At 49.3% G+C, this 25,709-nt stretch overlaps 1 protein-coding gene across 3 annotated transcripts in view; it reads left to right on the top strand.

Moving 5' to 3' along the window:
- CACNA1E (calcium voltage-gated channel subunit alpha1 E) overlaps positions 1 to 22,742 on the top strand; it is a 302,886-nt gene extending 280,144 nt beyond the window's left edge. For 2 of the 3 annotated variants that reach the window (XM_007448509.1, XM_007448508.1), the window contains 11 exons: positions 612 to 722; positions 5,473 to 5,489; positions 6,217 to 6,313; positions 8,406 to 8,511; positions 9,612 to 9,719; positions 10,949 to 11,049; positions 11,327 to 11,433; positions 15,437 to 15,548; positions 19,377 to 19,557; positions 20,513 to 20,703; positions 22,200 to 22,742. In XM_007448509.1, the coding sequence (XP_007448571.1) occupies positions 612 to 722; positions 5,473 to 5,489; positions 6,217 to 6,313; positions 8,406 to 8,511; positions 9,612 to 9,719; positions 10,949 to 11,049; positions 11,327 to 11,433; positions 15,437 to 15,548; positions 19,377 to 19,557; positions 20,513 to 20,703; positions 22,200 to 22,742 (1,674 nt within the window). Of the gene's footprint in view, positions 1 to 611; positions 723 to 5,472; positions 5,490 to 6,216; positions 6,314 to 8,405; positions 8,512 to 9,611; positions 9,720 to 10,948; positions 11,050 to 11,326; positions 11,434 to 15,436; positions 15,549 to 18,221; positions 18,351 to 19,376; positions 19,558 to 20,512; positions 20,704 to 22,199 lie in introns of all 3 variants that reach the window. The other variant, XM_007448507.1, reaches the window with a different exon arrangement.
- The last annotated feature ends 2,967 nt before the right edge of the window (positions 22,743 to 25,709 follow it).

Raw genomic sequence — 25,709 nt, 5'->3', positions numbered from 1 at the left:
GTGAACGCCTGCTATGCCTTAAGCAACGTGCTAGTTATGGAAATGTATCTCGGACCAGACCTTTCTTAACTCCCACCACCAGCACCCGGAGCTCTGTCTGGAACATAGTAGGTGCACAATAAATGTTGTTGAACAAATAAGCGGGAGAACAGGGTCTTGGAAGCACTTAAGAGCCGTGAACAGCTTCAAGTTGTCGTACAGTGAGCCCTTCATCCGCTATAAGGCATCCCACCAGTTCTCTCACTGGCCGCTTTGGGGAGCAGGGGCTGGGGACGGAGGCTGGCAGGGAGGCTTGGTGTCGGGCCTTGACTTCCTCTAGCCTTTGAGAACGTGTTGCTGCTGCTGCACTAATAATTAAAGAAACTTAATGGATAACAAAAGCGCCTGGGGAGTACTTTGCAAATATAAAAGTGGCACAGGAAAGTGAAATCATAATGCGCGGAGAATGACGTGTAGTTCAGTCGTGAAAACGCTGCGTTGCCTTTGGCAGGAACAACAGTGCTTCGGTTACGAGCTTCAGCCTCACAAACTTCCGAATTCTTTATTTGCCTTGAAGCCTGTTTCTCTGCTTTGGGTTTCTCCTAACTCCTCTTCTCCCCCTTGCCCTCCAGATGCTCAACCTGTTCGTGGCCGTCATCATGGACAACTTTGAGTACCTGACTCGGGATTCATCCATCCTGGGGCCTCACCACCTGGACGAGTTTGTCCGTGTCTGGGCAGACGTGAAGCTGCTGACATGCCTGTCCCCTCCAATCGGTACGTGTACGAGCTCACGTGTACGACATGTATGTGGGTGGGTGAGCTCATTTCTCGGACCCGCGCACGCACGGGTTGCAATGCCCCTCAGGGCACCGAGCCCGGCTTCCCGCCCCCCCCCGCCCCGCCCCGCCCCGCCCCCGCCGTGAGGCCCATATCAAGGGCCTCTGGAGTTCTCAAGGAAGAGGTTGGAATTGGAGACACCCATGCTTGCTTGTTAGAGAAGGAGAGGAGATTCCTCTTGGTTGTGGCCCGTGGAAGAGGCCAGGTCCTCAGACGGGCTCTGGGATCAAGCCAGTTATGGACCACTTAGCTTCTTTATCTTCCTTTCCCCTCTCTTTCCTCCTGTGACAGGCTTTTCCCTTTCTTTGCCTATCTCAGTACACAGTCTGTACCTCAGAGTGTTCGAGTCAGTCCCTAGAGGAGCTTCCAAAACGGTTAGTGGACCCCTCTGAGTCACCAGGGGGGTTGACAAGGGTTTTGGGGGCCAGCTGGACATCTGGCCAGCATGGTCAGTGACATTAGTCTTTTCTCTATCTCATCCGTCTCAAAAGGTACAGTTTCAGATAATTATATTAAAAAGCGAGCAAGTTATTCTTCTAACTGACTGCTTAAATACTTGTGGATTTTTATTGCGTGGAACTGAGTTAGATGGCAGGAATTTGCGGGGATGACCTCCCTGGTCTTTTTCACTTTCCAGTAGTTCTCAAGTGATACTGTGCCTTCTGGGCTTTAAAGCAGAGGCTGGCAAACTATAACCCATGGGCTGAATGTGGCTCGCTGTCTATTTTTGCAAATAAAGTTTTGGGGTTTTTTTTTTTGCGGTACGCGGGCCTCTCACTGTTGTGGCCTCTCCCGTTGCGGAGCGCAGGCTCAGCGGCCATGGCTCACGGGCCCAGCCGCTCCGCGGCATGTGGGATCTTCCCGGACCGGGACACGAACCCGCGTCCCCTGCGTCGGCAGGCGGACTCTCAACCACTGCGCCACCAGGGCAGCCCTGCAAAGAAAGTTTTATTGGAGCACAGCCATGCTCATTTATGTACTGTCTATGGCTACTTTCACACTACAAGGCAGAGCTGCATATTGTGACAAAGACAGCATGGCCCTCAAATTCAAAAATATGTATTATCTGACCCTTTACTTAAAAAGTTTGCTAATCCCTGATTTAGAGTTCAAAGGCAGCCTTTTGGTCCTCACAGTTGAAGACAGGGTTAAGAGTGCTGTGAGCACTCCCTCCACGGGAACTTTTCTGTCCCAAGTCATCTTAGTTTTAGGATCTTATCTCGCCAATCTATCCATTCTGGTCCCCCTCTGAAAATGCTACAAGAAATCCCATCCTTCATGGGAATATGGACCACGTTGCTTCCACCTGGAGCTGCTTCATAATCTAAGACTCTTCCCAAATCTGTCCTCCTGTGAGGCTTGTTGAACTTGGGTCACCGCTTTAGATGTTGAAAGAGTGAATCAGAATTCCTCTTCCCCTCAGTAGTTATTAATGACTTAGCACAGAGTTCTCTAAATCCATTCCTGTTACAATGGCTGAGCAACGGCTTGTACTTTCTGGGCCTTCTTTCCAGTAGGATAGGCTGCTTTAGGATGCATTGGGCACTGTGTTACAGGGGAATGCAGCCAGGCCTGTATCTTGTCGGCTCTGTGGCCTTGGATAAGTCACTCAACCACTCTGAGCTTCCACATTTGTTGTATAATAGTGGTAATGATCCTGCTTACCTCGAAGGCTGGTTGTGAAGAATATATTAAATCATGTATGTAACTGTTGTCATAATTAATTACCATATGGGAAAGAAAATATGAAAAACTGGTGTCTGTAAAGCTGGATGGCCATGGGATCGGGAGACCAAGAAGGGACCTCTTCACTCACCTGAGAGAGGAGAAAGCAGCTGCTAGCAAAGGAGTTCATTGCTCACTTAGCCTCACTCAGGTGCCCTTGGCTCTCAGAAACCCCCGCTTCTTGGGGTTCACATTATTTTGGGACCCAGGTGCCTTGGGCATTAAACATGCTGCTCCCCAGTTCTTCCATCTGCTGGGAAGAACAGTTCCACGAGAACTAATCATGAGACTCAGACGCATGAGCTGTGAAAGAGCAAAAAGACCAAAGAGAACCTCTTGTGTCTACTTTGAAATTCACAGCGTAACTTGTCCTGGTTACAGTTTTACTGGCCTTCTCTATGAGATGAGAGGGGAAACTAACCAAAGTAAAGTAAGCCAATGTCTTCAAAAAGGAGACAGACAGGTTGCAGAGCACGTCAGCCTGTAGACAGCAGGACCAACGCACCCACGTCCCATCCACAATAAGAAACAAAAGAACACATGGTAAAATGAACCTCCCCTTAAGAGTCAAGAGACTTGGAAGTACGGCTGAGCTGCTATTTGGAAGAGGAGGAATCAACAGCAAAATCAAGAAAAGATTAGGAAGAGTGACACTGGGGTAAAGTTGTAGTCTCGACATCACTGGCGAGGATTGGATGCCTGGAGGTGGAGAATGCGTGCTTATAATTGCCGGTGGAAACCCTGGTCTGTACCAGGATGTGTCCAGGCCCTCAGATCCCTGGCCGTTGCTGACTTGTTCTGGCCCCTGAGGGAGCAGATGCTTTAGCCACTGAAAATGAGTCAACTGTTGAGTCTGTCCTTTACACAGGAAATCAGAATTCTCTAGCAGGCTCTGTGAAAGGGGAGTGATAAGATAGGTCACAGTGTTCCTGGAATTCTGACTGGATCTGACCAAGCTGCCTATGGGCTGGGTTGCAGGAGCAGGGCTGGCGGGAGAGCATTTCGGCTCCCTTGCAGGCTGCTTTCTGAGCACAGATCCCGGCAGGCTCCAGCCAAATTGAGAAGAGTTTGCCCAAGCAGAACTCGGGGGAAGAATCTGCCACGAAGAGAAGCAAAGCCCTTTGCAAATTCCCTCATGCCAACTGTGCTCCTTGCCTAATGGGAAATTAGCCTAATGGGAAATTTCTTTCTTGCCGTCTGTAGAAGGAGGCTGACTTTCCCACTGCCCTGACAAGTGAGTCTGAGTAACTGACTATAATCAGTGTCTGTGAAAAGCAAAGGGTCCTGCAGTCTGCTTCACGGCAGCCTGGTGTCTGCTCTTGGTGGCAGTCAGAGGTATTTGTGAATTGGTGGGCTTTGTTCTTAGAGGCCTAGCTGGAGCCAGGCTCCATTTTCTGCATCCGGCCAGGTATAGGCCCAACAGATATCTCTGGGTGCTCGTGGCCACTAGGCATTGAATGAGCTCTGATTCCTTAGAAAATTCGAGGCAGTGCAGTTTGCAGTGATGGTTCTCTGATACTTACCATGCTGTTTGCAAGGTGGTGGTTCTCTGATGCTTTTCGTCCTCAGTCTCTCCTAATCTGGCTTTGCCGGGCCCAAGGAGAGAAGCCACCCTTCCTCTTCCAGCCATCCCCTTCGTGGCTAGGCTGTCATTTCTCTCCTACCCTTCTCTGAGTGTCCTATTAACCCACCTGTGCTTCCTTTACAGCGGCAGGATCCCGTATAAGGATATGTACAAATTAGTGCGGGTGATCTCGCCACCTCTGGGCCTGGGAGAGAACTGCCCCTACAGGGTGGCTTGCAAGGTTTGCCTCCGGTCCCCAGCTGTGACCATGACCATGACCGTGACCGGCGGCGGGGTGCAGCCTCCAACCCCCCTCCTCTCCGTTCTGCTCCACCACCACTGCGCCACATGAGGGAACCTTCATGTTGCTTTCCTTTGAGTTTAAAGAGGTCCAAACCCTCCCAGAACCAGCAGCTGTTACACAAGGAAGAAGGGAACGTTTTGGGGGGACGGCGGATAAAAAAAGAGTTAAGGACTTAATAACGGAGGCTGCTTTGACCTCTGTTTTCTTCACATGCACACACTCATTTGTGCACATATAACACACACATTCTCCTCTCTCTCTTTCTCACTCCACCTTAATCTGTGGATTTAACCAGAGGGACCTCTCCCTCCTCCAGAGAATGCAGAAATCTTTTGAATCCAGCAAGGAGTTCTGGTTTCTTTTCCCTGGAGACAGAGAGCCTCCTTTTAGCAAACTAGTAGCATCATCCCATATACGGTGTAGAAAAGTGTGATTCTAGCCATGCCTACCTCTGCCCAGCTCTGGATAGTTTGGCCACAAGCGATTATAAAAGCTATAGGACAAAAGGGAGGTGAGAAATAATAAAAAGATGAGGGCAGGAGGGGAGGATAAGTCAAGAAGGCAAAGAGGATAAGAGTCGGTGGGAGAATTTAATAGCTCAGAGGGTCTGGGAAGGTCCCAGCAGAGGACGGAGGGCTCGGAGCAGATTTCTTGCCTGAGGGTCCTGCCATGTATTGTTGGAGGCACCGAGAGCTCTGTTGTAACTGCCGAGTCACTGTTTGTTTGTGAGAACAAGGACATTGTTCAGGGGCACACAGGGCCTCCCTCTTCAACTAGCACAGTGGCTCCACCCAGCCCCTGTCCAAGGCCAAGCCCACTAGATAAGGAAGTCTCTCCTGGTGTTACAGGAGGGATGAGGGATGCGCGGGCTCCCGGGCACGTAGCACAGTCTGGCAGCCGGAAGACGACTTAGGCCCAGGAAGATGCCAGGCTGGGCGATGGGAAGGAGATGGCCTGGGATGGTGACAAGTGATTCCCATACTCAGGAGGCCGAACAGCTGCCTCTGCAGAGACTCTTTAAACTCCACCCTGGTGAAACCTGCAGCCGCATGTGGGAGAGCCGGGGAGGGCAGCATGGCATGCGAGATGCTCTTCCTCCTCCTGGTTTTGTTTCTTCTGTCCCCAGCATGCCGTCCCCCCCGGGGCATGCCGGGGCACAAAGAGCACTCTTGCCACCAGAGCCAGGTGGAAGCAACGGGCCGACTCTGCCCAGCAGCCATAGCGCAGCACTTTCAGCGCGAGCCGCCGTCTCCTGCTGCACTCACACCACAGAGGGGGATACACGATGCTCCGCCTGCGGGTTCAGAGCAGGAGAAAGGCCTGACTTCCAGGCCAGCATCCCCGTCCCCAGCCGGGGCCAGAAATCCTAACCCACGGCTGGAACACCGTCTATCTGGTTTATACCACTCTCACACAGCCCTGGGAATTGAAGACAAGCTTGTGTTGTATGGGGGATGGATGAGTGAACAGAGAGGTAGGGCGATGGCTCATCCTGGAGGAGAAAACTGGTCCCTGTGACAGCGGCGCAGAGAGACCAGAGGTTGCCGCCACGTTCCCGGGTCTGTGTTGGGTGTGCTATAAATCCGCACCAGGATGGAGACACGTGTACGACTTGCCTTGATTAACGGGTTTCCTGTTCTTTTCCTGTCTGTCCATTTTGTTTTCGTTTTTCTTCTCCTGTTTTCTGTACTCTTTTGTTTGTTTGTTTCGGCTCCCCGGGAATGCCTGTTCCCCTCTTCTCCCTGTCTGCATCCTTTCCCTGCCACCCTGCCCCCATCCCCACTTACCACCCCGCCATGAGCAGTGGCCGCATCCATTACACTGAGATGTATGAAATGCTGACTCTCATGTCACCACCGCTAGGCCTCGGCAAGAGATGTCCCTCCAAGGTGGCATATAAGGTAGACCACCTCTTCCTTTGTTCTGGGCTAGTGACCAGCAGGAAATGGGCGCCAGCTGTGGGGAGGTCAGAACGTGGGGAGGAAGCCGGGCTGGGGAGGGAGAGGAGGGAACCAAGGAAAAAAGGAATGATGAGATGCAAAGGTCATGAAGCTTCACAGAAGGGGTGAAGTCCTGAATCGATACACAAGGTGGTGTGTAAGACTATTCAACGTGGGTTTTTTTTTTTTTTTTTTAATGTTATTCTGTTTCTACAAGTGTGTGGCTTCTTGTGAGTGGGTTACTAGAAAGGAAGTGTTAAGTAGCATGTTTCCTTCTAGAGAAGGCAGAGTGGTGGGCTGTGGAACAGCATATGCGGGCAAGAAGAAAGCCTACAGCAAGACAGCTATCAGAGCTTATAAAAAAAAAATCTTCAATCAGATAAGCTAAGGAAATAATGCAGAAATTCCTCTAAACATGGTTCAAGAAGAAATTTTTAGGAGAGAGGAAGGCTCTTAACAAATTTCTTCCTCCATGACGTAGGGAGGAACGATGGCATGGTTCCTTCTAGGTACCAGAAAAGAAAGAGGAACAGCAACCTCCATCCCACGATACATGATGAAGGATGCAGCTCCCTTCCCCATTAGCCCAGCTACCCGTTTTTCCTGGCAATTCAAAGGAAAGGGTGATGATGGACACAAGTTGCATTCAGCATTAGACTTGCCTTCTTGGCATGACTGAGTTATGGGTGGACTCCCCTCGGCTTGCTTAGGACAGCATTGTACATTGGGAGTCAACTGCCATTGGGGTGTTCAGAGCCTTGGGGCCTGAACTTTTCCTCCACAATGAATAATAGTTACTGCTAATTCCGCATCGCTGTTTAGACTGACCCAGAACTCTGGAGCTCTTTCATTCACCTAGGAATACACCCTAGCAGTGTCGCCACTTCTCTAGAAGCCTAAAGAAGTGGGAGAGAGATGGAAGTCAGATACAAACAAGAAACTGGCCTTACACTCTAAGACACCGTGTTTGTGGCATCACGTTAAGCAAGATGTTCCAATGGAGTTTTAGAAACCCTGTCTGGGGAAGAAACACTTGCCTTCCTGCTAGGCTGGTGGTTCTGTTGGAGGACCTTCTCCTGCTGCTACCTCCAAGTTTAAAGCTCCAGAGAGCATCTCATTGGAATGCGGGGGGGGGGGGGGTGTCCATTAGGGACCCTTATCCACCCCACTACCTGGCTCCTCCTTTGCAGCTTAGGGGCTGGCATCCTTTTTGCTCATGATTCCACATCTAACGGTACCGGGTGGTGGAATGTGGCCCTAAGTTCTTTGAATCTCTGGGGTGAAGCTCAGTGGGAGAAGGGATATGGGGATTGGAGGAAACGTTAAAGAATTCCAAAAGCAAGATACTCTCTGGAAAGTGGATTTGGCCATTTCAGTTTGATCCCCTTCCTTTGGGTGCGGGGAACAAGGCCTGCCCACTCCGCTCCTGCCTTGGCCACCCTTCTCTTCTCTGCTCTCCCCAGCCCTCTTCCCCTAGACCTTGTCTGCACTCTCCCACTTTTCCATTCTGCTCCACTTCATCTTTTGGATAAGCTGGACTCCTGCATGTTCAACCATGTGCTGGCAAATTTCATCTTTTAAAGACTCAAAAAGGGGGCATCAGGATGCATCTTTCAAGTCAGATAAGCAAAGCAGAATCTCCCCCATGTGAGTTTTGGGGGTATTCATGGGACAAGTGGAATTGGAGAGCAGCCCTGAAACAGGGAATGGAGTCACCTCACAGAGCTGACTCCTTCCCCTGAGTCACTGCTTTTAGGAATCCCTATTAAAGACATTCTTAGGACCGTGGAGGAGTCCTACAGAATGATGAGTCCCTCTTCCCTTGGAATTTGGCATCATTCCCTAGAAATAAACAAAGCAAAGCAAAACAGCAGCCAATGAGCCTTAAGTGAGAAGCCGGGAGAGGGCAGGACTGGGACAGGGGACGGGGGGGTAATCCTTGCCCTTCTTTTTTGTCTCTGCACTTGACCTCTGCACTTTTCCTCCCTTCTCACCAAGGTTTCTCTCGATATATTTCTTTCCTCCTGCTGTTTCTTTTCTCTCTTTCACACAGAGGTTAGTCCTGATGAATATGCCAGTGGCTGAGGACATGACTGTCCACTTCACTTCCACGCTTATGGCTCTGATCCGGACAGCTCTGGACATTAAAATCGCCAAAGGTCAGTAAGCTTAGGGGGGAAAAAGATTCTGAAACAACTCACGCAGGGTGGTGCAGGATGGAAATGTTTGACCTTTCATCCATCTGATGATGCAGTGACCTGGAGATCAAATAGTAGGGTCCCTGTTTCACCTCTGAGCTACGATAACGTATTTGCCCTTTCTTCTTGGTGAAATGAATGGTTTGATAATCACTAAGCCTCCTTTTGACTTCAGCAGTATGTGATCTTTGGTGTCTGGCACAAAGTAGGCATTTTAGAAATATTTGTTGATTGAACACATGAGTTTTAATTCAGTTCTTTTTTTTTTTTTTTTTTTTCCTTATGTGGTACCTTTAACAACCTGGAAGGCTTCTGTGGCGGGTGCTATCATGGCAGCGTTTTGTTCCTCTTGATTTCTAATTCAGTGGTTTAGGAAAGAAAGGGTTTAGTACTTCCAGATGGGCCTCCAGCTTCCTGCTCTTTCCTGACCCAAATCCTTTTTAAAATCAGGTCACTCGGGCTTCCCTGGTGGCGCAGTGGTTGGGAGTCCGCCTGCCGACGCAGGGGACGCGGGTTCGTGCCCCGGTCCGGGAAGATCCCACATGCCGCGGAGCAGCTGGGCCCGTGAGCCATGGCCGCTGGGCCTGCGCGTCCAGAGCCTGTGCTCCACAACGGGAGAGGCCACAACAATGAGAGGCCCGCGTACCGCAAAAAAAAAAAAAAAAAAAATCAGGTCACTCAGACTCTGGAGTCAGATCGCTGGAAGAACTGATACACGTATAAGGGCAGAGGAGGCTGGCTCGTGGCTCTCTGCATTTCCCCTTCGGATATATTGAGCAGCTGGGAGCCTCTGTGAATGAATGAGGAGGCTGATCTTGGTCCCAGGGCCTCGGCTCTCTGTGACGGGATATCCCTGAGTCGCTGAAAACGGAGCCAAAATGCGTTCTGCTTCTTCAGCAGAAAGACCCAGTATTGCAAGGTCCACTGTCGCTAAGTACCAAGATCCCCTCTGAGAATATGAGGCGCCATGCTGACTCAGCCCCTGCCCCACCTCCTCCCTCCGTCCTTGTTATTTCTGTGTCTGTTCTGTTTTTGCTATTAATAAATTTATCTTCCCCTAGGTGGTGCGGACAGACAGCAGCTAGACTCAGAGCTACAGAAGGAGACCCTGGCCATCTGGCCTCACCTGTCCCAGAAGATGTTAGATCTGCTTGTGCCCATGCCCAAAGGTGTGGGGTCTCCTCCAGGGTATCCTTGTCACTGTGGGCCCAGCACGCCAAGACCACACCTTTGGGGGGAACACAGAATGATCGAGGAGATAAGGGAAGGGTGCTCTTTTATTCTTAGGAAACAGAAATCCCTCACTTCTCAAGTTCCTTTTGGCATTAATTGAAAACAGTTTCTTTTTTTTCTTTTCTTCCTGAAGTATAGTTGACTTACAGTGTTGTGTTAATTTCTGCTATGTAGCAAAGTGACTCAATTATATACATAAGTATATTCTTTTTTATATTCTTTTCCATTATGGTTTATCCCAGGGTATTGAATATAGTTCCCTGTGCTATACTAACCTTGTTGTTTATCCATCCTATATGTAACAGTTTGCATCTACTAACCCCAAACTCCCAATCCTTCCCTGCCCCATCCTCCCTCCCCCTTGGCAACCACAAGTCTGTTCTTTATGTATGTCCGTGAGTCTGTTTCCATTTCGTGCCATATTTTAGAGTCCACGTACAAGTGACATCATATGTTATTTGTCTCTTTCTGACTTAGTATGATAATCTCTAGTTGCATCCTTGTTGCTGCAAATGGCATTATTTTGTTCTTTTTTATGGCTGAGTAGTATTCCACTGTATATATGTACCACAGCTGCTTTATCTATTCATCTGTTGATGGACATTTAGGTGGCTTCCATGTCTTGGCTGTTGTGAATAGTGCTGCTATGAGCACTGAGGTGTGTGTATCTTTTTGAATTTGAGTTTTGTCTGGATGTATGCCCAGGACCTTAGGATTGCCGGATCACTTGGTAGTTTCAGTTTTCTGAGGAACCTCCACACCGGAGAACAGTTTCTGAAGATAGGTCACTGTGGTTGTGGATGAAACTTCTTGGCTACATAGCTCTGTCCTTCCACATAACACAGTTCAGCAAACCTTCAAGCCGTTGGGGAAAAGGTGGTGTTACTAAGAGATGGAAACCTAGACCATTCTGGGGGTGGGGAGGTGCTTACTGGTGTGTTGCACATCATTGGTAACATCACCCTCCCTGGGTGGCCATGGAAGCTCTCTGAGGCTAGACATGGGGACCTATTCACTCTGTACCCTCAGTGCCTGGCACAGATGGAACCCCCAATAAATGTTGGATGGGTGGGTGGCCGAAGGGGCAAACCTGCTTCCTAGGTGTCCTCACTCTCTCCCTCGTGTCTTCTCCCTGTTCCCCTCCATGCCACACTTGTGTCTTCAGCCTCCGACCTGACTGTGGGCAAAATCTATGCAGCAATGATGATCATGGACTACTATAAACAGAGCAAGGTGAAGAAGCAGAGACAGCAGCTGGAGGAACAGGTGAAGGTCAAGGACAGCGTGGTGGGTGGGTGGGCCCCTGAAGGGACAGGCCTGTGCATCCCTGGGGCACAGTGCCCTGCAAGTGCTTAGAAGCAGAGGTCAGGCTTTGCTTTGCAGGGTCCAGGAACCTCCCTAGGATCAAGGGATTAGAAACCCAGTGGGGCAGAGGTTCAGATAGTCAAACAGGGTATCAGTCATATTCCTGTTTTTACTCAAATGGTATTTTCCGCCCCCCGTCATTTGAGTTCCTTTTTCCTCCTTTCCACTTTTAATACAGAAAAACGCACCCATGTTCCAGCGGATGGAGCCGTCATCTCTGCCTCAGGAGATCATTGCTAATGCCAAAGCCCTGCCTTATCTCCAGCAGGACCCCGTTTCAGGCTTGTGAGTATAACCAGAGGGTCCATGACTCCCCTGCTTGCATTATCACGTGTGCCATCGGGCAGACCCAGAAACTCATTGCCCGAGCTAATACTAACGCTGAGATGCATGGATGATCCCCTCTCTGAGGGACAGAAGACAACATGTTGTATCTTAAGATGGTTATTCAGCAGGGGTAATAGAAAAGCAGACTGAGCGTGTTTGGTGCTATGGCCAGCTCCAGAGACAGGGAGCGCTGTGAATGGACAAAGGAAGTAAGGGGCTGTATTAGTATCGTCACTTTAGAGTGAACTCAGAGAGGTGCGCTAAGTGGCCCAAAGCCATGTGGCTGGTAGGAAGCTGAATTGGAATTTAAGTCAGTCATTTCCAAGCCCAGAGTCTTCCCACTACACTGTGTTATCTGTAATGAACAAAAAGAACCTTAAATCAGGCAAAACAATTTTTTGTTAATTTTCTATATTGAAAGTGGAAACAAAACCCTAATTAAGGAGTGTGCCAATTCTTCCGAGTTGTAAGCCTTAGCCCCAGTGTGGTCATTAGCCATAAGGGATCTAATGTAATATACATACTTCATTTTAATGCTTTCTTTCTCTCATCACAAGTGACGTACCCAAAGGGTCCCTCTACCCAACGTAAATGGCTTGTTGTCGTTGGTTATGATTAGTGACTTTTTTCCAGTCTAGCTCTCGTGGAACCAGTAAATCACTAAATATCACAACTTCAGTTAATTGTCAGGGGAGTGAAATCCCAGGCTTAGGAATGAGCCCTCAGTCAGAATACCATTTGGAATCTCTCACGCCATAAATTTCTTTCTGCCTGTCGTGTTGGAGACCTGTTTTTGAAAAGCATTGTTTTCAAAGGTCACAATCCAACGCATTTGGAAAAGAAGAAAAACGACCAAGGCCGTCGGTCATTTTTACAAAAACATGTGAGGTGTTAAAGTAGCAGGTATGGATTCTCCTGTCTACAAAGAAAGAAACAAGTACATGTCTATCTTTGATCTGTGCAGGAAGGTGGTCAAGAGGTATGATTAGAGTACCAGGACTACCTCCTTGGAAGCGTTTACAGTGTTTTTCAAGGGTCTTTGGCTTAGAAATAGGGGACACCCTCCACCATCTAGATCTGTTTTAGCCACAACAGTTTGCTGTACAAATTAACTCCCATCATTGGACTATTCCAGCCTCTGTCCCATATGTTTATTAATTCACTCACTCATTGATTTGACCAATAAATATTTACTGAGAGTCGGTGTGACCCCAAAACTGGCTCAGACACTGGGGATTCAGTCAAGATGATCACAAGTCCCCATGGACACAGTTCTTACAAAAGAAATTACGAGAGTGATAAAGGTTAAAATGTGGAAGGGTAGGCTATTGTGACTCTGTGTAAAGGAAGCAACTCACGTAGTTTGAGGAGCTGAGGAAGTGACATTTGAGTGAGACTCAAAAGCAGGCACTTCAAGAGGTGAAATAACGTAAAAAGTATGGTAAGTTTAAGGAACCTAAGAACTGTCATGATGGTTGGAGCACAGAGATATCAGGGGACGTGGCAGGTGATGGATTTGGAGGGGCCAGGATGTAGGGATACAGAAGTTTACAGGCAGGATACAGAAGTTTAGTGGCATCCAAGGATAATGGGTGACACGATCATCAGAGTGACGTGATCAGGTTTGGGCTTTCCAAAGATCATTCTTTAATCCAGTGTGGGCTCAGTGGATTGGAGGGAAACAGTTCGAGAGACAGAGCACCATTTAGTACGTGGCTGCAACTGTGAATATTATGAGACTGTGGCTTGGACTAACAGGATAGAAATGGGGAGAGGGAATCAGACTTGAGAGGCAATTAATACACAGAATGGATAGGATTTGGTGATCGATCGATTTGCTGCGTGGTGTGAAGGACAGGGAGGAATCCAAGACGACCCTTGGGGTTTCTGGCTTGAGCTTCTAGGTGGATGTTGGTCCATTTCCTGAAACGGAGATGCTGGTGGAGCAGCAGGCTGGTTCTTTGGAACCGCCTGTGTTTCTAGAGCCCTGAATTGTTCAAGCAGAGATTGCTTCGGAGGTAGCGTGGTGGACATGACAGGGTTCCTCTCTCAGTTGAGCTTACAGCTGGTAGAAAAACAAACATGAAACAATTATCAGAAAGAAAAACACCTGTCATTTTTGATGATTTAATCACAGTTCTGGTGAGTGCTAGGATGGGAAAAAAATGCATTATGATCTGAGTGCGTGTGAGAGAGACCTCTGACGAGTTTATCAGGGAAGGTTTCCTTAAGGAAGTGACTTTTAAGAAGAATTTTTTGAAGGATGAATTCAAAAACGAGTTTGCAAGGGACCGGGTGTTTGAGAAGCATCCTGCACTCTGGGGCACAGCCTTTATTCAAGTCCTGAGGCGGCAAGAAGCCTGGCACATTCAACCAACTGAGAGAGCCCAGCATGTTGGAATTCAGGGAATAAGGGAAAGTAATGCAAGAGGAGGGTGGCCAGGTAGGAAGTGGGTCATGAAAGAGGCCTCTGGACTCTCTCCTAATAACAGTGAGAAGCCAGACAAGGTTTTCAAAGTAAGAGGTTACTCAGGGTTCAAATTCTTCAAGTCTATAAGGTTGTTCAGTGCTTTTAAGTGTCCTGTCTACCTATTGGGGATCCCGGAGTTACTCATTTTCTGTAGGACAAAAGGGGGCCCATTTCCTATAGAGCAGTGCTTATCTTGTTTCCCATGGTTCTCAGGCCAAGGCACACAGAAGAAGATGATTGATTGACATTTAAGCAGCCATTAAAGTAGCAGACCGCTCTCTAGCAGTTGTAAAAATGCAGCTAAAGCCCTCACTAGCAGCAAGGGGACAGGTTGGGTGAAAAGTCTCCTCTGCAGTTTTTCCCCTATGATCCCAGAAGTCTAATGGATTATTTTTCAGTAACTGGCAATCCTTGCTTAGGTCTCGGATTTTCCACTGGATTCACAGTCATTAGCAGGAGACTCTTCAGTGGCTCTCTCCGGAGCAGACGGGACACTGGCAGAGACGGTGTCCCATCTCTCCCTCCTAATTCCACACCCACTGAGGGAGCTGCTGCCCCAGTCACTGACCACTTTCCTCTGACCGTGATCAGGAAGCTCAGTCTGTATGCTGGCTTAGGTCAAAGAGGAACTGTGACTGTACTAGTAGCAATGAGTGGCAGTAGCAGCGCCAAATTCTCAGGAAAGATTGGCTGCCTCTTTTTTTTCCTAACCAGCCCAGTGGATCCCACAGACTGAGGGTGTCTTTCAGGTACCAAGCCGTGGTTTAATAACAGGCACACTGCAACAGCTCTCCATGCTTTTCATTCAGAGGCCCCTAAACACTCGGCCAACTCTGCCCCTGTCCTTTTTTACCTCATCACCGTTGAAGCATCCTCCTACAGAGCCATCGACCCAGACGTTGTCACCTCTTTCACCTCTTCTGAAATCGTTCCATGCAGTTCATACACCAACAGTGTCTGGTACAGGGCAGTCCTTCAATAAATGTTCATGGCATTGAATTGTTTGGTTTGGCCAGGGATGTTGGCACAATAAAACCATATTCCTACTGAGAGTGGAGGAAAATTTTTAAAAGACCATGACTGCTTAATATTTAAACAAACTGTTCACTGTTTAAACTATGGCATTTTTCTGCCGAATGGAGAAACTGAGCAGAAACAGGTTTACAATCTAGCACTGGTCTTCCATATGGCTGAGTGTGACAAATGATGTCATTTGTCACAGATATGCTAGTCGCCAGCAAAATGATGAATGGTTCCAAATGCAGGTTGAAAACAGTGGTTCCTCTTTTCCAGTGCTTTTTAAAAAAATTTTCTATTCTAGGGCCAGCCACCTGTAAGTTACCAGGCTTGCAAGCCAGCCAAGGCTATAGGGTATTGCCCTTGCTGGGGAGGAAGTCTTGTCTGGGTGGGAATTGGTAATGACAGCTACGTCATGACTGTCTCTCTTTCTCTCATGCACACGTTACCTCTGAACTTGGCATTGCTTTGCAGGAGTGGCCGGAGTGGATACCCTTCGATGAGTCCACTCTCCCCACAGGAAATATTCCAGTTGGCCTGTATGGACCCAGCTGATGATGGACAATTCCAGGAACAGCAATCTCTGGTGAATGAATGAGTTACATGACCTCAAAAATACCTCCTTGGTTTCCTGATCCCTCCCCCCTCTCATTTTCAAATTTTATTCCATAGCCTTGCTCCATCAGAAAAAAAAAAAAACCTTTCTGATAGCCCAACCAATTACCCTGAAAGTTTCCTGCCATCTGCCCTTTCATAGCTGAGTTTCTCACGTTCTTCGACAAATGCTCCCTCTTCAGGTTTTACAACCCCAGAGGCTCCTTACCTGCTTCAGGAACTTACAGTGCTTCAGGCCAAGCCCTCTTAATTTATGCCCCTGGGCATCAAATGGAGAAGCAGAAGTGACAAATGAAATCTTGCCCTTGAGAGGGAGCCTGAGGATGAATCATCATAAGAATGGATGGCACCAATGGAGGACAGATGGAACTTTAGGTTTTGGTAATACAAAGCTAAAATGGGACTCCCAGAGATGATGGACTTTACTATTAGTTCAGGAGCCATGAGATCAAGTTCCCTCTGGAGCTTAGAATTAAAGTCCAGGTGGCAATTGGTCTGGAAAGAAAAAGGGTAAAACCCAACCTTTGCAGTAGTCTATATAGACAGCTTGTGTTAAGTGAGTCCCATGTCACTTTGATTCTAACTCACCTATTTTCTTCTCTCCCCTTCATTTTTTTCCCTGACCTCTCCCCACTGTTAGTTAGTGTACCCCAGCACCTTCCTGAATGGATGTGTGGGTGGAGTGTGGGTGTGGCCTGCTTGTGGAGGGCGTGTCTGATGGAATGGGTACCCTTCAGAGGGGAAAAAGCACTTCAGTAACTCCAGCAAATGAGCGATTCCATCTCCTGTGACTGAGGAGACAGGGAATTGTACACAGTTGTCTTGGGGAGACAGCCATACTCCCCCCTCCCAGTGTATGAGCGGTGGCCTGAGGGTGTTCTTGGTAAAGTGGGTAAGAATGCTTGGAGTAATTCCCTGCCTTCCTGTCTGAGGAGATTAGCACCAAAGCCCAGGGACTGACTGGTACAGATAGTTTACTTAATTCTTAAAAGGGCCTCTCATCATTTTATGGCTTGCCTGGTGATGTGTCTGTCTGGTGAGACAAATCTCAATAATGTGCCCTTTCTTTCACAGGGAGGCTTTATTACATCACCCTTTCTGCAGGTTTCCCAGGGCTGAGCTGTAGTGCCAGGACTTTTTGGATATATGTTCATCTCATTGTCAATACTGGTGTCTGTAATTCAATTCAGGTGTCAGCGCATGCTATACACTCACCACTGTGTACTCCTGCCCATCCTTTGGGGCTCCCTGCTCAACGTCCTGGGACATGGTCATGATTTGTGTGTGTGGGCGTGTCTTGCACCACCTCTGATACCCGGTGGCTGCAGTTGTTGTTACCACGTAGACTGCAGTGTTGTTATCACATCTGTTTTGAGTCAGACCTGGGTGCTATATATAGAGCACATACTGCAAACACTGTAATTTCTTCAGGTGCACACATCATGTCCTTTGAAGGCAGTCCTCCCGTTCATACCAGGAACCACTCAGCCAAATGGTCATTGAGGCCAAGGGGGTGTCTCGGGCCCCCTTGCCTTTAATAGTACCCTACTCATAAACCCATGTTTTTAGGTGTCATTTCCTAAATGTAAAATGCTTTTTTTCTGGTATAATCTCCAGATGTCTAAGATATTCCTAGGTCTCTTTGTTGGGTGGCCCATGTAAACATTTTTAAAGCAGCCCTACTCTTTGCGCAGTGACACTTGCTGTCTATACAGAGCATGTACATTTGCCAAACGAACATTCTTTAACCAGGAAAATTAAATGATTTGGGCACGACCCTAGAGATCTCCAATCCAACCTTCCTAAAGCTCTCAAGTGCTCTCATAGTCCAATACAGTAGCCACTGCCCACATACGGTACTTGAGCACTTGAAATGTGACTAGTCCAAATTGAGAGGTGCCATAGGTGTAAAGTACATACCAATGTCAAAGACTTGGTACCAAAAAATGTAAAATAGCTCATTAATTTTTTTATATTGATTGATTGATTACATGTTGCCATGAGACTATTTGGATAGATTGGGTTACATAAAATCTATTATTAAATTTCATTTTCCTTTTTAAAACGTAATTACTAGGAAATTTTACATTACCTAAGTGGTTTGCATTATATTTCTATTAGACTGCGCTAGTCCAAAGCATTCCTGAAAGATGGCTACCCACCCCCATTATTGGATGGTTTCAATCATAAGAAAGCTCTTAAAATCACATGTCTTAAGGTTTCAGAAGATAAACTTGACACCGGAAATTGGTGACTTTCCTTAAAACAGTGGTTTCTACTTAATTGACAAATGGCTTCTTCAGATTACAAGAATAAACCCCACACTGTCAACTTGCAGAAGGTAAATTTCACAAAGCTATAAAATCTGAAGCATTGCTCAGTGATAACTAAGATGATACTTAACTAGAAAAGGTGATCCTTATCCCTCAATCCCAGTTAGAACTTTCTGTTTGGGACATCTGGTACACCACATATGTGCACACATAGACACAAACATATATACACATACAACTGAGACCTTAGAGATGCAAGTGTCTCTTCTGAAAGCCGTTCTTCACATGGAGGAGGCAGAATCATCCACTGGAATTGAGAAGCAATGGGATGCAATCAAGTCCCACAAGCTTGGCTGTGTGTTTATTTCTAGGAGCCAGAGGTTAGTGAATTAAAAAGCGTGCAGCCCTCTAACCATGGCATCTACCTTCCTTCGGACACCCAGGAGCATGCGGGATCTGGGAGGGCATCCTCTATGCCACGCCTGACTGTGGATCCCCAGGTAAAACGCAACCACCACCTACCATATGCAGTGGCATCCTGGGCTGTATTGAATTGGTGGGTTATGAACACACATCTGATATTTTCAGGTGAGCCCTTGACTTGCCCCCACCCCTTCTCTATAAGCAAAACCTGGCTCATGGGCTTTCTCTACAGAGCCTGCTCCTCCACACTGTGTTTCCAATGAAACCCTAACCACAACAGCCTAGCCAGCAAAAGGGCAGGCCCCCGGATGGGCTCAACATCCTCAAGACCCAACCAGCCATGCAAGAAGTATTTTCCAGGATTTCCCCTGTGTGTTTCTCCTTCCTTTTCTCCTTTCCTGGTTCCTCTAGCACATATGCAGTTACGTACACACACAGCTCTGTGTCAGGACTGTCTGTCCTAACCAGTGCAGGCCACGCCCCGTTTCTTTGTCTGTTTTCCTGGCTTCTTTTTTCTGTCTGTCTGTCTTACATCAAGTTTTGACAGAGACAAGACGTTTTTGTGGATCTGTTTTAACATCTGTGGCAAGTCAAAATGCCAGAGTTTAAGGTGGAGCTGGGGTGGGACTGATCGAGAGAGCACGGTGCATTCTCAGGAGCTATTCATTTACAAGCTCTCCTAAGCTCTAGCGCTATAGGGTGGCGCCTTCTCTGAGGAGGGCAGAAAACACGCGGCAAAAGCCGTGCTTCTTTCATGGTGGTGGCTTTTTGACAGTGGCCCTCACTTATGTCAAAGTGGCTCAAGGTTCATGGCAGGTCCTGGCTGAGTCTCCAGGGTAGATGGTTCTATGGGCAGCTTGCACAGGCCCCTCAGCTCCTTGCTTTCCTGAGCGTGAAGAGGAGCCCTGCACCAGCCCAGTGGCCGTGTTAACGTAAAGACACTTTCTGGAACAGCCTCCTCCAGCTAAGGTCCGAGCGAAAGGGATTTGTGGGAGATGACAATTTGCAGTCTTCAACAATCCCAGTCCTACACCTTCCTTACTTTTAGACCATTTCAGTAATTAATCCATACCTTGTGTTCTTCTGGGGGCCCATGTTTCCAGGTGGTGACAGACCCAAGCTCCATGAGACGCTCATTTTCCACTATTCGGGAAAAGCGTTCAAATTCCTCTTGGCTGGAGGAATTCTCCATGGAGCGAAGCAGCGAAAACACCTACAAGTCGCGTCGCCGGAGTTACCACTCCTCCCTGAGGCTGTCAGCCCACCGCCTGAACTCTGACTCAGGTGAGGGAGTCTTCACCGTTTGCCTCTTTTCTCAGGAGAACTGAAAATCACAGGAACAGAATCCAGATAAAGATGGGGTTGCGGAGAGTGAAGGAAGAATGCTCCTTAACAAAGGGGGTTTCCTGTCTGACTCACATCATGAAACAAAGCAACAAAACCCTCTCTAGTCATCACAAAGGCTGATGAGATTTCTTTCTTCCAGAGCAGGGCTATAAAAATCATTAAAACAGAGTTTTCCCAAGGGCCTTCTATAAATCCACTCCACTGCCTTAGGGATGCATTGGAGAGCCCCTGGCGAGGGTGGAGCTTTACCCACTCACTGCACTTCGACCCAGACAGTGCTACCTGGAATTGTTTTATGCGTTTGAGTTTTGTTTTTTAAGGAGAAGGGTCTTATTGATAGAAACAGAAAATCACTAGTCTGGTTCAAACTATTTTACTAAGTGAAGAAACAAAGATAAAAAAGCAGTGACATGTCCCATATCATAGGGCCAGTAAGTGGCAGAGAGGGGTCTAGAAGTGAAATCCTTTGACTTCAGTCCTAGGGCATTACAGTAACTGTGTTTACTTTGTGCATAGCAACTTCTTAATTCCCTTCTGCTAGTGCCATTTTCCCTCTCAAAAGTTACACACCCGTGTTTAGGACGTAGAGGATTCTTGGGCCACGTTGCTGGCAGAGATTCTACCTTAATTGTATCTAGCGTAAATGGAAGAAGAGAGTGATTGCATCCTTGAATTTGCAAGTCTTTCCAGTGGCAGCTTGCACACTTACCTCTTCACAAAAGGGTAATTTTCCAGTCTTTCTCTCCTCCTTCCCTTTCACATCACCTGTTGACATGTCTGCAGAAGCCAGGATCCTTGAGGGGCCTGGTCCCAAGCTGTAAGACTTATCTTCTTTGTGTTCAGCGGCCAGGATGGGCAGAGTTACGATAGTTGCTTTTGTCCTCTCTCATAGGCCACAAGTCCGACACCCACCGCTCAGGGGGCAGAGAGCGGGGACGATCGAAAGAGCGAAAGCATCTTCTCTCTCCCGACGTCTCCCGCTGCAACTCCGAGGAGCGAGGGACCCAGGCCGACTGGGAGTCCCCAGAACGTCATCAGTCCCGGTCTCCCAGCGAGGGCAGGTCGCAGACCCCCAACAGACCGGTGAGCATGGAGAGGAAGCTGAGCCTCTGCAGAAGACAGGGAGGGGCGGGCTGTTAACATTAGGTGCAAAATGTTGGCATCCAGCACCCACACAGACCTCAGCGTCACGGGAAACTGCATCCATTGTGCACAGAGGTTAGCTTTTTACTTAACACTTGTGTACTCAGAAATGATATGAATTCACAGAAAACCAAAGAGTCCCCCAAGAAAGACAATGGTGTCTAGGGGTCATTCCATCTTGGTTCTCAGAATCCAGAGTTACAAAGTCACGACAAATAAGTTCATAAATATCTCAGGCAGATTTCAGAGGAAAGGATGGTTTTTTAGCCAGAAAAGCTTTGACCAATCGTGTGACCCTTAGTATTGGTTGGAATGGTGATTCCTCTCTCAACACAGGATTCAAAAGTCAGATCAATTCAACTTCATCTATCTAGCTTCCAGCCATCCCAAGAGGAAGAGCATCTCTCCTTCCGGCCAGTTGCTGAAACATCAGCCTAGGTCTAAGATACAGCTACGAGAGCTGTGTGAAAACACTCTCTGGCCCTGTTTTCCTCCTGACTACCATCCCTCACTCCCTTCCCTGCCTTGCTCCAATACTCTGGGAGTCCAGATGTGAGACCCGTCAGCAGTGAGCAGTGGGCAAGAGGAAGGGCTTCCACAGCCAACTTTCAGACGCAGTTGAGAAGTTTACTTCTAGAGCAGTGGTGTCGAGTTTCAGTGCAGAACGGAGTCACCTAGGGCTTGTTATAAAGTGCACGTTCCTGGGACCTCAAGGCTTCTGCTTCAGTAGTGAGACCCGCTGTAAAGTAGAACCCAGAAATCTGCACTTGGAAGGACCCCAGAATCTCCCAGGAGATCTTGAGCATGTGGTTCCTAGGTTACACGCACGCCTTAAGCCTCAACACCGAGCTGGAGGTCCATGTACCAACCCCGTGGGGGCGGGTGTAGAAGCCAAGTTGGTCTTAGCACGCCACTGAAAACACAGACGCAAAAAGAGAAGATATGGGAATGTATCTGCCGTGCCCTTAGATCCAATTCCCAAGAACGTTCCCCAGACAGAGCAACTCTAGAGCATTCGTTTACCTGTCATGTAGTTGTCTTTCCCGAAAGCTTCAAGTCTTTCTTTCAACGTGCCGCGTGCTAGAGAGAGTGAGCTTCCGGATCTTTGCCACCCAACGTGTTTGTTCCAAGGACCGGCAGCACCTGTGAGCTTGTTAGAAATGCAGGATCTCAGGCCCCACCCCAGACTTTCTGAGCTGCGTCTGCAGTTTAACAAGACCCCAGAGATGCATAAGCATATGGAAAGTTGACGTACCCTGGTCTCGATGGTACTGGCTCCTGAGTCTCCTGTAATCTCTGCGTCCCTGAGCGGATGTGACTGGTAGCAGAGGGGACTCTGGTGGCTCTCTGTAGGAGGGGTTAGGGACCTTAACCAGGTCCCAAGTAGGAATGATGCCAAACCCAGGCTAACATGCCATGTTTTTCCTGCCGCACAGGGCACAGGGTCCCTCAGTGAAAGCTCCATCCCCTCCGTCTCCGACACCAGCACCCCAAGACGAAGTCGTCGGCAGCTCCCACCTGTCCCTCCAAAGCCTCGGCCCCTCCTTTCCTACAGCTCCCTGATGAGACACGCTGGCAGCATCTCCCCACCTGCTGATGGGAGCGAGGGTGGCTCCCCACTGACCTCCCAAGCTCTGGAGGGCAATGACGCCAGCCTGCCCGGGTCTTGCAACCCCCGGTACGTACAGCAGGGCCACCCCTCCTCCCCACAGCGCTACATCTCTGAGCCCTACCTGGCCCTGCACGAAGACTCCCACGCCTCGGACTGCGGTGAGGAGGAGACGCTCACCTTTGAAGCAGCTGTGGCTACCAGCCTCGGCCGGTCCAACACCATCGGCTCAGCCCCGCCCCTGCGGCACAGCTGGCAGGTGCCCAATGGGCACTATCGGCGGCGGAGGCGTGGGGGGCCCGGACCAGGCATGATGTGTGGAGCTGTCAGCGACCTTCTGAGCGATACGGAAGAAGACGACAAATGCTAGAGGCCGCTCCCCCCTCCGATGCATGCTCTTCTCTCAACACGGAGAAAACCAAGACCCCAATTGGGAGGCCAGTGCGGCCCGGGGGGGGAGGAAGATAGAAGGACACCGTGCATTGTCAGAGAAGACGAAGGAAAGGACAGAAGGAGAACCGGTCAAACCCACCAAATCGCTGTATTTCCCTTGGCAAGATGGGCACTGCCATAGTTCTGCCTCTTTGCTGGGGAAAGAAGATGCAAGGACATGCAGGGTTATTCCCAGGGCAGAAGGGACACGAGGACGGCTTTGCTTCCCCTTGCCCCTTCCCGCTTTTCTATAGCCATGGGGATGTCGGGCCGGCCTGTGGCTATGCCTGTCGCCCTGAGAAGCCTGGAAGACATTCTGGCTCTTAACTGGGGAGTCATGGGGACCCCGGGAGAGGACTCTCCTCTCTCACCCGCCCTTCCTCCTCGGCCAGCACCCCTGCCACCAGGCCAACCACGACGGCATCTCATGCGTTACCCTGTGGCTTGCGTCCCCAGAGGAGGCACAGGCCGAGTTCAGGAGCATTGGATGTCAAGGGTAGGAGGCGGAGAGGGAGGAGGAAGGGGAAGGGGAAGGGGTCAGGGCGCTGTGGTGGCAGCAGCGAGAGCTGGTCTGGGTGAGCAAAGCCATAGTCCGGCAGCCCTCACCATAGCAGAGGGCGCAGAGGAGCGGAGAGCTGCTGGTGCTGGTTGCTACAGTCCCGTCTGAGGCCTGTCATCCACTCTGTAGGTGCTGTGTTCATTTAGGATAGGCCAGGGAGGTCCCCTGAGGTCCAGGGAGGTGCCGAAGGCTCTGGTAAGGGTGATTTTTTCAAAGTATTTAACAACCCGTGTGACCAGGGCACCAGCTGATGAGAGTGGAGTCCGGCCTTAGCGCTGGCACCCCGTGCCCCGCCAGGCCTTACTTACTTAGCCTGGGAGATGCCGGGCACGGGGGAGCCCCGAGGGTGGGCTGAGTGTGGCAGGGGGGCACTTAAGGGGCTCAGGCGGAGTCAGTTTTCCAACCAGTGTAGAGGTAATTCAGCATGTGGAACGGTGCTGCAGCCGGCCCAGCACATACGTAGGCTGAATGTCAGCCCAGACTCTGGGCCAGGAGCAGAAGACCTCGCCAGGCAGCAAGGCCAGTGCCGCGCCAAGGCCAGTGAGCCCAAGTGCCAGTGGCCTAGCCTTCCCAGCCACTCCCCAAGAGGGCAGCACACACATATCCAAGGTGAGCTACACATCACCTGGTAGGGACTTCTTCCATAGAGAAGCAAAAGGCCAGCAGATTGCAACCAGAGAAGCTTCAATGAGAGAGTCCCTCTGCGTTTACTGAGGAGCTCCCGTGAGGGAGGGACCCCTGGACGGGCAGCTTCTGCAGCTAATTTGTGATTGAGGGTTTGTCAGGATACTTTAAGGTGATGAGTAAACAGACCTCAGCTTAGACCTGGGCTGCTCCTTCTAGCAAAGCAGGCTCCAGTGGGGCCCCAGTACACAGGTGCCAGGCCTGGGGCCCCGGTGGTCCTGGATATTCCCCTGGGCTTTCCCCATCCCTAAAGTAGAGCTGAGCAGAAGACAACCTCAGGACGTTGTTCCTAACCCCCAAAACTCACAAGCATTGAGAAGAAGAGAGCCCTTTCTTAGCTGATCAGTCCTCCCTCACTGTATCGATTATCCATTCGGTGGAAACACATCACCCCCTTCTGTCCTCTCCAGTCCTCCAGCACCATCACCGTTAGGTGGGAGGATTTCCTGCAGGGGGTACCAGGCAGGACCCTCCTCTCCCAGCCAGGAGCAGATGGAACCTGCCTCCCGGGACCCTCCATGGGGCGACTCAGAGGCCCCCAACTGAGATCGCAGCGGATAAACACTCTCTAACCTCCTCCGGCCCAGGCAGACCTCGCGTCTTGGGTAGGAGCAGTCAGTGGCTGTTACTTTTCTTACGAACTTGGGTTTTTTTGTTTTGTTGTCGTTGTGGAAATAGAAATAAGGCATCGTCGTATCAGCTCTGAAAAGCCAGATTCAACCCTGTGGCTGCAAAATCATTTGTGATGGCCCTGCCTTCTGTCCTAGACATGGATGGAGCTTCATGGCCCAGAGTCAGCCCCCAAACCAAAGCAGTCCTGGGGCAGGAGACCAGTGAGGCAGAGACGTAGGCCTCCCACTCTGAAACCCTCGTCTTTTTTCCCTTTCCTCTCCCACTCAGCACACGTGTGTGCTCAGGGGTAACCGGGAGTGTGACTCTGTAACACCCTGATCCTAACAGGTGGGATTGTTACCCGAGACTCAGACTCGGGGCCTTGCACTGTCTTAAAGGTTTCCCCTGCTCGGTGTCATTTCCTGCCAAAGCGCTGCTATGGGCCGCTTCGCACAAAATTGCTTTCTTCCACCTCGGAAATGCAGCTTTCCTGAGGGAAAGGCTGACACAGGACGGCCATTCTGCACCAGCGAGTCTACTGCATTGTGTTTTGAGAATGCGTGTTGAAGTGACGTCTTACACCATTGCAACAGGAGACACTGAGGCTGGCAGAGCAATTACCAGAAGTGGGATTTGCCTGCAAACGACATTACAGACACTCGATTTGCTGTGCCAGGAAACCTTCCTGGACATCTGAACTCCTTAAACTCACATCCACACAAGCACTTGAGTCCTGAATAAAGTGGCATACTGCACCGTAGATGCAGGCCCCTGACCAACTCCTTGGGCTTTTTTAGTACCCATGAACTTACGAACTCACTCATCTCTTTAATTCGTCTCCCCATGACCGAGAAATCAGGTTTCTAATCCCTTAGCCTGCATTCACCCTTCTATTAAGACCAGAAAATAAAAGACAGTTTTCTATGAAGTCATGGAACGCATTAGCATAATCTTACAATGGTTTCCTTCCACCTCTGAATAAATATGAACCCTAAACTTCCCCCAATAGCCAACCTGGAGATCCATTCCTAGGTGTCAGATTCTGCCTCT

Source organism: Lipotes vexillifer, unplaced genomic scaffold, assembly GCF_000442215.2.
Source record: "Lipotes vexillifer unplaced genomic scaffold, Lipotes_vexillifer_v1.1 scaffold76, whole genome shotgun sequence".
In the NCBI taxonomy this organism is placed as follows: Eukaryota; Metazoa; Chordata; class Mammalia; order Artiodactyla; family Lipotidae; genus Lipotes; species Lipotes vexillifer.
The sequence above is the reverse complement of the archived record's forward strand: the minus strand, read 5'-3'. Positions and strand labels throughout refer to the sequence as shown.